General features: G+C 30.0%; 2 protein-coding genes and 1 long non-coding RNA gene across 9 annotated transcripts in view; 1 reads left to right on the forward strand and 2 right to left on the reverse strand.

Moving 5' to 3' along the window:
• LOC100162728 (WD repeat-containing protein 47) overlaps positions 1-11,672 on the forward strand; it is a 57,062-nt gene extending 45,390 nt beyond the window's left edge. For all 5 annotated transcript variants that reach the window (XM_001949897.5, XM_016802012.2, XM_008181826.2 and 2 more), the window contains 4 exons: positions 6,850-7,190; positions 8,485-8,621; positions 10,077-10,299; positions 11,137-11,672. In XM_001949897.5, the coding sequence (XP_001949932.2) occupies positions 6,850-7,190; positions 8,485-8,621; positions 10,077-10,299; positions 11,137-11,285 (850 nt within the window). In that variant the 3' untranslated portion in view covers positions 11,286-11,672. The remainder of the gene's footprint in view (positions 1-6,849; positions 7,191-8,484; positions 8,622-10,076; positions 10,300-11,136) is intronic.
• A 247-nt stretch (positions 11,673-11,919) lies between these two features.
• LOC107882900 lies at positions 11,920-14,291 on the reverse strand. Of its 3 annotated transcripts, none has more exons than XR_003839176.1 (3): positions 14,150-14,291; positions 13,876-14,081; positions 11,920-12,129 (listed from the first exon to the last, which is right to left on the reverse strand). It is a non-coding gene; the product is annotated as an uncharacterized LOC107882900 (long non-coding RNA). The 3 variants fall into 3 exon arrangements; XR_001678973.2 differs by having other exon boundaries at positions 11,920-13,811; XR_003839175.1 differs by having other exon boundaries at positions 11,920-14,081.
• Positions 14,292-14,463: 172 nt separating this feature from the next.
• LOC103308457 overlaps positions 14,464-15,191 on the reverse strand; it is a 2,854-nt gene continuing 2,126 nt past the window's right edge. Inside the window, exon 2 of the mRNA XM_016802026.1 lies at positions 14,464-14,544. Within this exon, the coding sequence (XP_016657515.1) occupies positions 14,464-14,544 (81 nt within the window). The remainder of the gene's footprint in view (positions 14,545-15,191) is intronic.

Consider the following 15,191-nt stretch of genomic DNA (forward strand, 5'->3'; position numbering starts at 1 on the left):
TTCACTTATCTCAAGACAGCATGAGATTGTGGTGTCGTGAATTAAGTAGTAATAATATAATTTATTCACGCGATTCCCGCTGTATATATTATAATAGGTAACTATGTATATTATAATATTTTCGATTCGTTTACTACCAAAAATACTTTTGTTTTAAATATACGGTGATAGTGTCCACATGACTCGAAATGCATAAATTTGTATGAGCGCGCGTGCGCTATATAATATATAATAAAGTTGGATTTAACAGTTTTTTTTCCTAGTATTTCTGTATAAAAAAAAGTAAATAATTGACAATTATTTTTACGGTATATAGTTCATGCGCAGTTAATCTTCGCGTTCATATTATATACAAACCATGTGGTTTGAGTATAATAACAAACATGTAAGATAATTATTTGGTTTACCACAAATATCTACGAGGTAAACCAAAACGCATAATTCGTTTTAATATAGGTACATTGGTAATATTAACGTTATTTGGTGACAACCGTAATCTACAATAACGACCAAAAATTAGCTAGGTACCTGACGACTTGTTTTTTATTTATTTACACAATAAATTGTAGTTGTAAAATGTGCCTAATGAAATATAAAAAATAATTTGGTATATTTATTATGACTTGCAGTTTGAACATATTTTTTTTTTACAAATGCCATTGATTATATAATATTTAAAAGTAATTATATTTATTTTGATTTTCTCTTGTAGGCTCATTAAAGTACCTATGCCTTAAATAGGAAATATATTATATATAGTTCCCGTGTAGTTTTTAAAACCTAAATGTTGTAACCACATCATATAATATGATGGGTCATAAAAAGTCCACTATTATATTTTTTAGTGTCCAAAGAAACCTAACGTTATTTACAATCAATTAATATATATATATAATATATAATATAAAAGACTTGTCCGGTTTGTAGGTTATAGCCATAACCATGGTCATTTACTCAATGATTTGTTCAGTAATGATCCAGCAAAGAAGCATAAAAGAAGAAAAAGAAAAGCCCCCTCAGTGATCAGTAAAGCGGTCTGATATTTATAAAATTATATTATCTATGTATATAATATACTATATATATATATACTCTTTGGCGCTTAGTCGTTATTGAAAACCGAGTGAAAGCTATTATTGCTTGCTTACGTTATTCTAATGACTTAGATTGTGTCATTTTTTTCTCTTCAAGTATCGTTCATTCGGAAAAAATGTTTTTCACGAGCGATGTGATTTATTATGATTTATGTTCGTTGCAAAATTCCATTTTGTCGATTTGCCATAATCCAAAAAAAACTGTTTGAACTTTCTCAAATTGCTGCTTGGTGAAAACTGTAATTTACTTCACCATATAAGTCGCAGGTGTTGAACAAATTCACGAAATAGTAACGGAGTGGTGAAAAATTATTGAAGTGTAAGTGGTAATTGAAAAAATATAGTTAATGTGGGATAAATACTTCACATACACCGTACACATAATATTATATACCTACTGTAATATGTTCATATGTTCATGATGTTGTATAACAATCATAAGTCATAACCTCATAACTCATAAATATTGTGCATAAAGTCATATTATGAGTATCGGGTTCCGATTATTTACGTGCACTTTCGAAGGGTTTTTCGTTTCCTTAATAATATTCAGTTGTATAAATCATCAATGCATTATTGATTCGTTTTGTTCCGGAATCTGTTTTTTCAGACTTGAAATGTCACGAAGCCATTCTTTCTAATTAATCGAATCACGGATAAGAAAAATTGCCTGGTAGAAGGTACCTACTTATTACCTACATAAACTGAATCGTAATATAATTTTAACGGGTTCTGTAATTACAAGTAGATTGCAGCAGTGTTTAAATACTCTTAAAATAATTGTAGTTGCTGATTTGTCGTTAAGCTGGTATAGGTACAATATATAATCCAATGTTTCTATATTACGATAGTCAAGAATTATCTTTTAATCATTCCATTTTTTAATCAGAATTGTCTCTATTACCTATGCAACTACCTATATACTTTTATACGTTTCTTATAATTACCTCCTTATTACCATACAATTTTTAATTATTATTAATAGTTGATTATATAGACTTGTTTAAAGGATAAAACAAAAAAATTGGTGAAAATAATGCAGTATACCTAACTTTGAATTTTTTATTTTAATATCTAGTAAATTTCAGTATAACGAATGATAGTTTTTTTCTACTAACACGATATTTACAGTTTTTATTGTATTATATATTTATGTAGGTATACATTATATAATATATATATATTTATAGTCTATATTCTATATAATGCATATTTTATATGTTTGTTATGTTTCTTTGTTCTTCCGTGGTTATGATGTTGGGTTAGACTATAATATTGTATAAATATTAGCTTAATATATTATATAATATATAACATAACTAGAGATTTTTTACTTTTATCCCTATTCCTACCAAAAAAAAAAATTTAATTAATAAATTAAAAAGGAAACAATTCGGTAACCACCCTGCCATAAAGTAGGTGTCAATTAATTCTCTGTCAATGCGATATTCCTATTTAAATGTCGAAACATATAACTTAGGTATAACGTCTTATAAGTTACAAGCTGTCCCGCCCGGCGTCGCCCTTGCCAAAGATTATTATTTTTTAACTTCTATATATAAACGTGCTTCATATCATGTACCAGGTACCTAGTACCTGCGAACGATGTCAAGGAGCTTACAAACAACCAATAACTATAATATTATTAGATTGACGTCGTACGAATTTGATAATATACACATTATACTTATTCTAGCAGCCCGATCTTCCTTTGGGAGATAAATTTAAATAATTAAAAACCCTGTTGGCTGCATTGCTGAGTCGTGCACATACACTTTGTGTTGAAATGAGACAACGTTATCGGTCAAATTTTTGTGGGAAAGAGAGGTCCAACCAGTACTATTTTCAATTTTGTGCAACAGACTCTTATAGTATAGATATTTGATATGTATATATGATTTCAGAAATTGTTGGATTGTACCGCAATAATAATTTAGCGTACCTATAGGTACTTCTGTTATAATCTTCCTACTAACAATGTTAAATTATATAATGCAGCCATCTATACAAATTTGACTGTGACACCGTCTAGCCGTTACGTAATTGTTTATTTTAGTCACAAAACAATTTCCTAAAAACATGTTCCCTGTATATTCCTTGTAAACCGTCCTAAGCGAAAGATTTTTTATTTATTTACCAACATAGTCGTTTTTGATCGCATTAACATATCTACATGGTACCTGTAAAAATTACCTAACAACGCGATTTGGAAACTTCTGCCTCTACACGCCATCTCTGGGTGCCTACTCTTTAATACAAGACTGTGTATAATATGTTATCGACGGTGATAATTGCTACGAGAAAGATGGTCTTACGACGTTGTTCCGCTGCTGGTCCGACGGGTCGTGATAACCTTGTGGTCGTCCTTCCGGGGACTGTTGTATGCCAAAACACGCTCACACCGCACCGCTTCATATATAGTTATCAGCATCGGCGTAGGTAGTTTTTTCTCTCGTCGACACGTATCGACGAAATGTCAAATTGTATTGTATAATAATAACGCAACGGTAAATATTATTTGTTCGTAGCTCGGGGCGGCGTATAACATATAGAAACGAAAAAAAAAACACTTCCTTCCGGACCAGTCGACTTCGCGCGCGCGACTATGACATTTAAATATCGCCTTTCACTAATCGCGTTTTAGAGACTATCCCGGTATATTAACAACATAATAATATTATCATCGTATATGCGTGTTGTACCTATATGTAGGTACAATATCGCTTGCCGCCGAACTGAGACAATGATTATAATATGTTATCGTTAAAACATAACCGGCCGTGGACTGTGGTGGTGCGGGCAAGGAGGCGAAGAAGATGAAGAAAAAATAAACATTTAATTAAAAACTATTTTTTATTTTTAACGTTTTCCGTCACTTTCGCTAAATCATCGCACCTGCGCCCCTTACCGCCTATCGTTTTACGGTGTATTACCGACTATTATCATTCAAATCATACACGAGCGCACGGTATATATTATGTAAATATATTTATTCTGCAAATGTTGTCGGCTGAGAGCTCGGTGAAATGTATGAGTTTTGTACAAATATTATGAAAATATCATTGCACATTTTGTCTGGCGCTTGTTATGAAATATCTCTGTGCCGACGTCTATTATTCGCGCACGGCCGGAGACGTCCACGTATAATATTAATATATTACCTATATGATTATCAGCTCGTTTATTTTCGTACACGCTAAATTCAACTCATAGCATTAGGCATTGAATACGTGTGATTAAGGCATGTTCGACGATTACATGGATCGTATAGAATCTAATTATTGGTTAAATATTATATTTGTTTTTAGAAAATCTAGAAGTGACTTTGTTTGGTTTTCGTTACGGTAAACTGTGTTAAAAAACCAAACAGTATTCATGAATATGCACTATGTTGTTAAAAAAAATAATAAGTTTAGCATAGCAGCCTCGACGAAAATTAAGCCCTTAGCGAAGGTATATAATATATAGGTATAACTTACTTTCTCGCGACAAAGACCTAGCATAATATGTACATTATACTGTGATTAATTAAAAAAAAATCACCTACCAAAACTACGACGGTCGTCGATTTAAATTAGAAACGACTGGAGAAAATAAATTAAGTCTATAATTATCTCAATAAATCCTATTGGTTGTATTTCTGTTATAGACCATTAACGCAACTTCACGCCTGTTAATCAAATAAATCTAACTTAATTCTTGCAATAACGATGACTATTACATGTTTTTAGTAAAATTATTGAAATCTAAAAATTCATATTATTTTTTTTATTATTAGACATGCACTTTTTCGTTTACATTTTACTACCAGGTTTTCACATAAAAATAATCCAATGACATTTATACATGCAGTTAGAAAGCTTGTAATATTTGTTTATTGCGGATAACTACTTAAATTAAAAACTGTAAAATACTATTTCATATACCGTAAGGTTGAACTGCATACCAAATGGAAAAAAAGATGGTAAACAGATAATTCATAATAATATATGTTTCTTAAAAATTGTTTAAATTACATACTACCACTTATTGATTTTAATTCCGGTTTTTATGACTATCCGTTGTTAATTATTAATATATACATGGCGTATATATTTTATAACAGTAGCTTTATTATTTATTATTTTTCGTACTTGCGTTTTGTTAGATTTATAAAGATTAGCTGGCTTTAATATTGTTGATAATTTTAGTCTATTATGATTTACTGACGTGTATTTTTACTATTTTAGTTTGTACAATTTTATTCGTATAAAAATTATAAGATTATAAATATTTATAATATGTTATATACTTATAAACCTAAATTTCCATTACAAAATCCCAGATAATTTTCCTAGTTTAGTTACGAGGACATGATTTTGTTTATCATGGCTTAAAGATGAAAAAAGTTTATAAGTTTTTGTACCTATGTTATTATTTTATTAATAAATAACATTAATATCGAATTAATTAAATACGAGTATACCTATGACTTTTACGTCATTATTTATAACGTTTTTCGACGAAGTAAATTAAATATGTATATAAGTTACAAGATACATTTTCGTAATTTTAATTAACGTTTACGTTTTAATAATTGATGTTAATACTGTACTTTAAACATGCACAATTCGTTTAAATTACGTATACGGTGAAAATACCGTCACCGAGAAAAGATTATAATACTTATGTAAAATAAAATATAAAAAAAAAAAACGAAAAAATACATAATATGTAGGTACCTAATTATATTCTTAATTTACAGAATATGTCCCATTTAACATTGTGAAATATTAAATTGCAAAGATCGTTGTTAAGACTTGTTATTATTTCCTATGAACTAAAGTGTTTTATTTTTTTTCCACTTATCTATGACCACACTAAAATATTATTTTTAGAACTAAATAATTTTTGTCGTTAATCCGTAATATATTGTAGTTGAATGCAGGATACCGGGTCATGTTATGTACCATAATATTATTTAACGGCACTCGACCATGTATACCTAGTCCACAGTCGTTATTCGCGGGCTTTGGTTTCGTACTTGACGCATGAGCACAGCGATAGTTTCTTATATCCACTTTCACAGTAGTATTTACGCACTTTTTTTCTTCGTATATTATTTTATAAATGACTCGATAAACCGTTGACACGCCGAAAACCTTACGGCGATATAGTCATATTATTATATTATATCGTAAGGCTTGTTGAAATACCACATCGAGTAGTATAGGGAGGGCTATACAATCTACATATATTAAATATATCAACTTATATCGACATGGTGCAAGGGGTAATCGAGGTATGTGGTTAAATTCTTCGGTTTATTCATGTACATAAACAAAATATGTGGTGATTATAATATATAATATATATATATATATATTAATTAAATGAAAATGAAGTTAAGTTTTGCCTCTTCACCTATAAGTACATATATATAGAATGGGTATAGGAATAAATAGGATTAAATCTTGAATTAGTCTGCGAAAAAAAATATTTTCTGTAGGTACCTACATAATTCAATATTAAAGCTTTTCGCACACTTAAATACGAAATTATTATAAATATTCTTATTAGGTATACCTACCATTGCAGGAGTAATTTTTCGTTTTCCTTATCTATCTTATATTTCGTTAACCTTATTTATCTTTGAAAATGATTATTTAAGAAAAATGTTTAAAATATTTAATATCAACATACTATTGTAATACCTATGGAGTATAATACAATAACCGATGGCGAAATAAAGTGATTTATATTTTCGTCGTTTCAGAGAGAATCACGTGGCCCAGCAGCCGACCGTGTTGTTCAAACGTACCAGACACCACAAGGGCTCGATATACTGCATGTCATGGACGCCGGATGGCTCGCTGATCGCTACCGGCAGCAACGACAAGACGGTAAAGCTGATGCGGTTCAACGCGGACACGTCAAACCTGGAGGGCCAGGAGATCGAGTTGGCCATGCACGATGGCACTGTCAGGGACGTTTGTTTCATCGAGGACACGACCAACAGAAGCAGTCTGCTCATCAGCGGCGGTGCCGGTGACTGTAAGATATACGTGACCGACTGCGAGACCGGACAACCGTACCAAGCGCTCAGCGGCCATTCCGGTACTTATTTTATTTTAAATGATTTAGTATCAAAACTGCAGTTATCTGTGTTCCTCCGTATGCCTCTACATAATGTTATTAGGTACCTACCTACCTATATGCCACGCGTGGTGTACTTTGCTACATTTTTCCGTGCCATACACTAGCTGTTTTTTCTAAATGTGATTTTGGAACATTTTTTGTATATTATAGAGAATCTCAATCGGTATAATATATTATTATAATGTTATATATATATCATTTAAATATTTTGGGTGTTTGGTGATTAACACGATTTCATTTCACGTTTTCAAGATAGCCAATTTATAACTTATTTGTGTAATTGTGTAGGTTAATATATTTTAATGCTCAATTATTGGTACCTATCTATATTAAGTATTCAAACAGTAATTAAGGTAATATTACAGTTTAGGGGTGGATATTAATACCAAATGTAAACTCGTACACGAATAACCTTTTTACCTGAAAATAAAAGACAGTCTTCTACACATGATATTTTAAAAACATTAAATATTTTACAAATTTTTAAATTTGGTGAACATTATAATTTATTCGATTCGTCGTTTTTATATTATATAATTTAAAAATGAATACTTAACCTTGGAGACTTGCCGTTTTTACTAAACATACTTTATACCAGTGTTTTCTAGACATCATGCGTATTAAAACTATTTTGTCCTTTTTTTGTGCAATTTTTAACTTTTCAAGTATTCCATTTTTTTTAGTACCTACCTATGGTATTTTTTGTTGATAAAATATTTTCTCATAAAGGTTATAGGTGAGGTTTTAATACAAGGTTCTTCGTCAGTTATTTTTAGAGAAATTAAAAATATAAAAAATAGATAGGTAGGTATTTAGTCATAATTTTTTTTCAATGATTATTTTTTTTTATTTGTTATTGTTTTTAAATAAAATAATGCATAATAACTACAAAACTGATATTTATAAGAAATAATATGCCTGTAAAGAAATTGAAATTGTATTTTTTTTACAAATTGTCTTTCTTTTAATAAAAGTTTGTATAGGTGAGCTAATAATAGTGTAGGAGTTAACATTATGTCCTTATAATAGATAGGTAACGTATTTAACGTTTTGTAATAATATTTTTTTTTATATATCGAATTTTGGAAACTTAAACGCAGTCCTTTTAAAAATTACCGTGTACGCTAGAATTTGGTCAATTTGATCGATTTCCTCTGTATTCACATTTGTGTATATAAATATAATAAGTAAAAAAATAATAATAACTGTGTGAAAATTGTGATAAAAAAATGTATCATTTTTATTTTTATAGGACACATATTGACGTTGTACAATTGGGGTGGAGCCATGTTCGTGAGCGGAAGTCACGACAGGACCATTAGATTTTGGGATTTGCGGACGAGAGGATGCGTAAATGTTGTCACGCCGAATACTTCTATGGCCAGTCGGGTTAGTATTGACGAAGTTCGACTGAATTATTAGTATTTAATTGCATACATTTGAAGTGTTTAAATGGTAGTGTAGAGAAATTTGGTCAAATGTGATTTAAAAAACGAGAATAAAATGGTAAACATGTATAATATTGGATATAAAATATTAAAAAATGAATGTATTATAAAGGTTATAACAAACTGGAATGTATTAACAAAAAATATTTAAAATATCAACAGTATTTTCCATATGTATATAATGACCAACAATCGTTTAAAATTATTATTTCCCTAATTAAAACATAATAATCAAAATAGATTTTGGTAAAAACAGTTGAAAAATTATTTCAAAAACTTTTATTTAGTTTTTGACTAGAATTTTCAGGTTACATATTTTTAAGGATATTACAAAAAAAATTTAAGAGTTTCTTAAACCCAAGAAGTCTTATTTTATCAGTTTTAAAAAAATATACAAATTTCATAAATCCTATATAGTGTATAGTAACTTTACCAATTTATAATGCGTGAATAAAAAAAAAATAAAAGGCGCATGTGTAGTATAAATTATAATGCCCTAAAATAGTGTTTATTACAGATCGTGTGCCCGATATCGTGAAATGACCACTTTCTGTCCCGTACAGTTATCGAATCTGTGTATCTTCATCCCATAATTTATAACGACTAAGAAATTATTGATCTTAAATTCCCATTTTACTTGTAATTTGTATCGAATTCGAGAAAGTAAAAACCCAGTTCAGGCTATAATGTCCAACAATAATATGTGCACGTGTGCGTTGTTCATAAGATGTTAATTATTATCAATTTACCGCATGAGCACCCCGAACACGTCTCTTATTCAGAGCGATTGTCTTTCAATAAAGATAGTGGTTGGAAAGGAATAATTACGAGAATGAGCCATGAGTGTCGGTCATAAAAATACCATCGTCACACGTCATGACCGCATTATTATAGACTTATAGGTATAGTATATAATATCCATTATTCCAGTGACATATGTCACGATGAATACTAAAATACACGTTAACTAATAAACATCAAAAATATGTATCTATAAAGGTGCTTAGCCCCCCTAGAATTTCTGTAGCCTCTCCCCCCAAAAAAACTAATGATTTCACTACTATAGTTTAAAAGCATCATTAGAGTATCAAGTGTAGACCTGAACTACAGCCCCCCCCCCCCAAATTTCAAAAAGTATTTACACCTATGGATAGAATCTTATTTACCTACTTATATAATATATGTACCTAATATAAAATTTACATCAGATTAGGGCGCAATTTCAATAAAAAATACTGTGGTACTCAAGGCTTTTATTTTATTCGCTTAGTCTTAAAATCATAAATAAGCATATTAGCACATATTATATTATAATTTATAGTTTTGGAGGGATATCGTCTAATGAAAATATTATTATCATTGTTAACTGATTTGGTTTTGTATGTATTATATACAGCAAGGATCACCGGTGGCCGCCGTTTGCGTGGAACCGTCTGGGCGACTGTTGGTCAGCGGTCACGAGGACTCGGCGTGCGTCTTGTACGACATCCGAGGTTCCAGGAGCTTGCAGTGTTTCAAGCCGCACTCGGCCGACGTGCGTTCGCTGCGGTTCTCGCCAAGCGCCTATTATCTGCTGACTGGCGGATACGACAACAAGCTGGTGCTCACCGATTTGCAAGGTACTGTTTTTATGTTTGTTGATAATATTAATAACCTACAGTAATGTGTTGTACCAATGTTGTAGCATTGAGTATAATATATTGTATACTCAATGGTTGTAGATAACATAGGAATGGATAGGATATGCTACATACCCATGGGACATACCATACCTGAAGGGGTGCAACTGGGAAATATATTTTTTTAATAATTTAGACTTCAAATAAATAATAAAATATAAAAATTCTTTCTTAGTTGATTTATTTTCATGGTTATGACCGATATAGAGACATTTCGAGAAAATTTCACACTTTGATAGGTACCTACTGACATATAGGTACAATCACGAAAAGACTGAAATGCTATGCGATTAAGATTTTAATTATCTATACTAACGTTGATATCATAATAAATAAGATAATCGTGATATACTCTTTGTATAAATATGTGGTACATATTCGCATCAATGACTTATATTGACACCAAAAGTATTTTTAGCCTGTAGGGAGTTAATTTTCCACAGATGTCCAAAACCTATACAAACTAAATGCAAGCCGCGAGACTTTATGATCTGAATGGCGGCCAACTGAGGAGAATCGTCTATCTTATTACTATGGTTACTATTAGGTACCTACCTTGATAACTCACCTTAGGATATTAAAATCAAATCACAAAAAAAAAAAAATAACATGTCCCATTTCTTTGCTAAAGGTACTGCGTATTTTGTACTCTTGACTGATAACATGGGTATATGTAGTCAAAACTTAACTTGCTGTTTTTATTAAATATAAGTTTTGGTATTTAATATTTATTACTGTTATAATAACAATAATATCGCTTAAAATGCTCATCCGCAGGTGATTTGACAACAACGTTGCCGAGCGTGGTGGTCGCTCAACACCAGGACAAAGTGATATCTGGCCGGTGGCACCCTACAGACTTTTCGTTTTTGAGTACCAGTGCAGATAAGACAACCACTCTGTGGGCTCTACCACCATATAAATAATACAAATAACCAACGAAACAGATTATAATTTAATAATACACGTTAAAGCTTTGTATTACAAAAAATCAGAAAGATTTTTAAACAAAAATTAAAAAAGAGAAACAGTGATTTTTGCTAACTTACGTGCTAACAATTTAATAATTAACCTATAGTGTTTATTTTGAAATTTACGAGCTGTTTTTGTTTTTTATTTTTATTTATTATATACACATAATTTGTTCTGTATTTTTTTGTTACTCTTTTCTAATTCTACCTGCTGTTTTTTGTTAATGATAATTTTTTTATTTTTTAATAATAAAAATATGTGCCTAAACTCATGTGATACTATTCCCTATATATTCCCTGATAACCACTTAATGATAATAAAATCCAACACCTAAAGTGTCATTCATTTAATGAATGATTATCTAAAATGTATACCTAATTTATGTATAATATATAATATTAAATACCTATTATATAAGTGAAATAAGCATCTAATCAATTTAAAGACTAATTTAAATAGTCAGTATAATATAACGCATAGAAAAATAGTTAACAATATTATATTGTTATTATTTATTACATATTATAGGTACTTGAAAAACTATTAGAAACATATAACAAGATTAAAAAAAAAAAAAAATCATAAATATACTTTTAAAATTTCATATACTCGTTTATATTTCTCTGTTATATTATCATCATACTAAACCATTTATTTGAAAGCATATTATACAGTTTACAAACGGCTGACGACTTGATGCACATAAAAACCGGTGAAGTCAATCTGCTGCATGTATATAAGTAATATACAATATATTTAGGTAATTTCGAGTTTAGATACCTCGTCGTTGAATGGGCACTGCAATATTGAAATGAAAGTGATAAATTATTATCATTACGGTTATGTAATATATAATATGTAACCTAATTATATAATTTTATAATCATTTAAATTTTAAGTGCGGAAATTTGAGAAACTGAGTTTATTTACCACAGATAATAATGTAATAAAAAAATTTTAATTGATAAAGTAATAAAAAAAATTATAGATTCTGGTATTTCAGCCTGCATGGCTAATTAATATTTAAGTAACAGTCTATTAATAGAAATATATTACTATTATAACATATACAGTTATACCATTTTTCCAAAAGAGAATACAACGGGCGGCCATGGGTTTTCTTACGTAAATCTACAGACTGGTGTCTTCTCTTTTGGAACAGGCTATATAAGTATCATGTACATAATATTATACATAATAACATAAATTATACATGAATACAGACTGGAAAAATTGTGTGCATAGCTAAAAAATTGATATTTTATTTAGGTACCTATGTATAGGTACTAATTAAAATTAGTTATTATAAATAATTAAATGAACTATAGCTGTTAAATTATAACAATAGACGTTTTTTGACCTATTCTGGAGGCCTACTGGCACAATAATGGTTTAGTTCCTATTCAAGTAATTTTAGGAAGTCCTTGGAAAGCAGACATTTGTAATTACAATTAACAGCCCGTGACCGTCCCATTTAAATCCTATGACTCAGAATGGCTCAGCCTAGGAAATTCCCTTTGTTCCTGAAGGAATATATTAAATGCGCCCATAGAACTTCCTTAAATTGTTAGTACTATAGTAGCTAAATTACCTATCAACACCAATATTTAAAACAGTGCTCAGGTATATAATTTATACATTACCAGACACCCTTTTTGTTTTGCGATTTTTTTGAAAAAATTATGTAGTTTGGTATAGGTACCTTAAACGATAGTGAAGTCAGAATTTGGGGCTCAAAGTTAGTTTTTTAGTTATGACACTCCGAAATCGACACATAACTGTGTTATATTAAGTACAACATTATTTTTGAACTTTCAAGTAGGTATACTATGATTCCCAGACTTTGGAGGTTTGATTGTTGAGTATGCACATAGTATATAATACAGCTGTAAAAAAGGATTTGCAGCAGTAGGGTGATCATTTGGTCCAATACTTGTCTAAGAATTCCAAAAACTTCTTTCAAAAATAAACAATTAATTTTAAGAAAATATCAATAGCAATTTATATACATAATTAGTTTATAGTTGATTAAATATCAAATTTATCTTATATTATTTCCCATCTCTAATCTATTATGAAAATACTAAAATAATGTTCCTATTTAATTTGAGGTAATGATAGGATTATCTAAAATAAATATTTGTATTTATATTAAAAATATTTACAAAGTATTTTATTTCGAAATTTGGTTACTATAATTTCACATTTTGTTACTAAATAATATATTTCTAACAGTTTTTAGAAGATGTGGAACATGCGAAAACACATAGGTACCTAAACCTTTTTAGAACTGTTGAACGGATTTGAAAATAATTTTTAGCTGACAGCAATATGAGTTACAATATAATTTGTAGTTTAATATTGTATGTTTGTTTATATTTGTTTATGCACCATCTCTTGTGATACCAACAATACAATATGTCCACCTGAGTTTTAAATTAACGTAATTGCTTTTATTAACAGTTTTGCAATAAAAACTCCTGCAAAAAAGATTTGTGTATTCATTTTAAAATTGTATATTCAATGTGTATTGAAAATAAATACCTTTTACAGGCCCATGAGTTGTAAGGACTGCTGTTAGTTCTATTACAATATCCGATTATCAGCTAAGCTTTGCCACATAAAAACCAATCCGCGATTAGCTTTTTGATTTTATTTTATTTTATCTCCAAAGTCCTCAAGGCCAGAATAAGGGTTTTACAACTTTAAGACTTTCCCATAAAAAGACTTCATCCAAAAGCAGGATATGGCTATAGCAATTTTTATACATAATTAGTTTATAATTAATTCAATATTAAATAAATCTTATATTATTTACCTTTAACCGTAAAGGCATAATTAAAATTACTTTTATCCAATAGATAGTTGACTAAATATAAAGTAGACTATGTTGTCTTTAAACCATCATATGTTGCCTGTGTTAAAAAATCTTTTGTGAGAATCAATTAATTTTCTAAATTATATTCCCAATAATTATTGCTTGATTTTATATATAGAATAAATTATTCAGGATAAATAATAATACATTTATAAAATTTAAGCATTTGAATATAAACAAATAATACACATATAGTAATATTTTTGTTCAATCATAATTAAATTATTAAGATTTTTTAAATCCATCATCCATTATCAGGGTATTAAAAAAAAATGTGTAACCAGGACAGCAAAACCTTGAGTAAGCCTCTGACGATCTGGTTGAAGTGTATACACCTACGATAATAACTTGTAAACACAATTTTATTTAAATTTTTATTTATTGTTTAAACAAGTTTAAATATTATAATAACATTCATTTGATTTATAATTTTAAATATTAAGTAGGTGTATTAAAGTCCATATAGCAGGATACTAGAAGGATAGAATTAATAAAATAATAGGTATCATAAACAGACACATAACACCTATTTTAGTTTCATATATAAGGTTAAGGTATATTGTGCTATTGAGTTCACTGGGGCAACCGTTTTTTATTGCATAAACTAGACAGTCCATGTGACGGTTCAACATAGCATTACTATAGGTCTGCTCATCCCAAGGGCATCCCTGTTTCCTTGCGTAAACCAGGCAGTCCATGTGACCGTTTTTCGCGGCAAGACTACACGTCATCTCGTCCCAAGTGCACCCATTTTCCCTTGCGTAAACCAGACAGTCCAAGTGACCTCCATACGAGGCATGACCACACGTCAAATCGTTCCAAGGGCACCCGTTTTCCCGAGCGTATACCAGACAGTCCATGTGACCGTTTTTCGCGGCAAGACTACACGTCATCTTGTCCCAAGTGCACCCGTTTTCCCTTGCGTAAACCAGACAGTCCAAGTGACCTCCATACCAGGCGCGGATCTATGGGGGGGGGGGGG

The sequence above is a fragment of the Acyrthosiphon pisum genome, chromosome A1 (assembly GCF_005508785.2).
Source record: "Acyrthosiphon pisum isolate AL4f chromosome A1, pea_aphid_22Mar2018_4r6ur, whole genome shotgun sequence".
Classification (NCBI taxonomy): Eukaryota; Metazoa; Arthropoda; class Insecta; order Hemiptera; family Aphididae; genus Acyrthosiphon; species Acyrthosiphon pisum.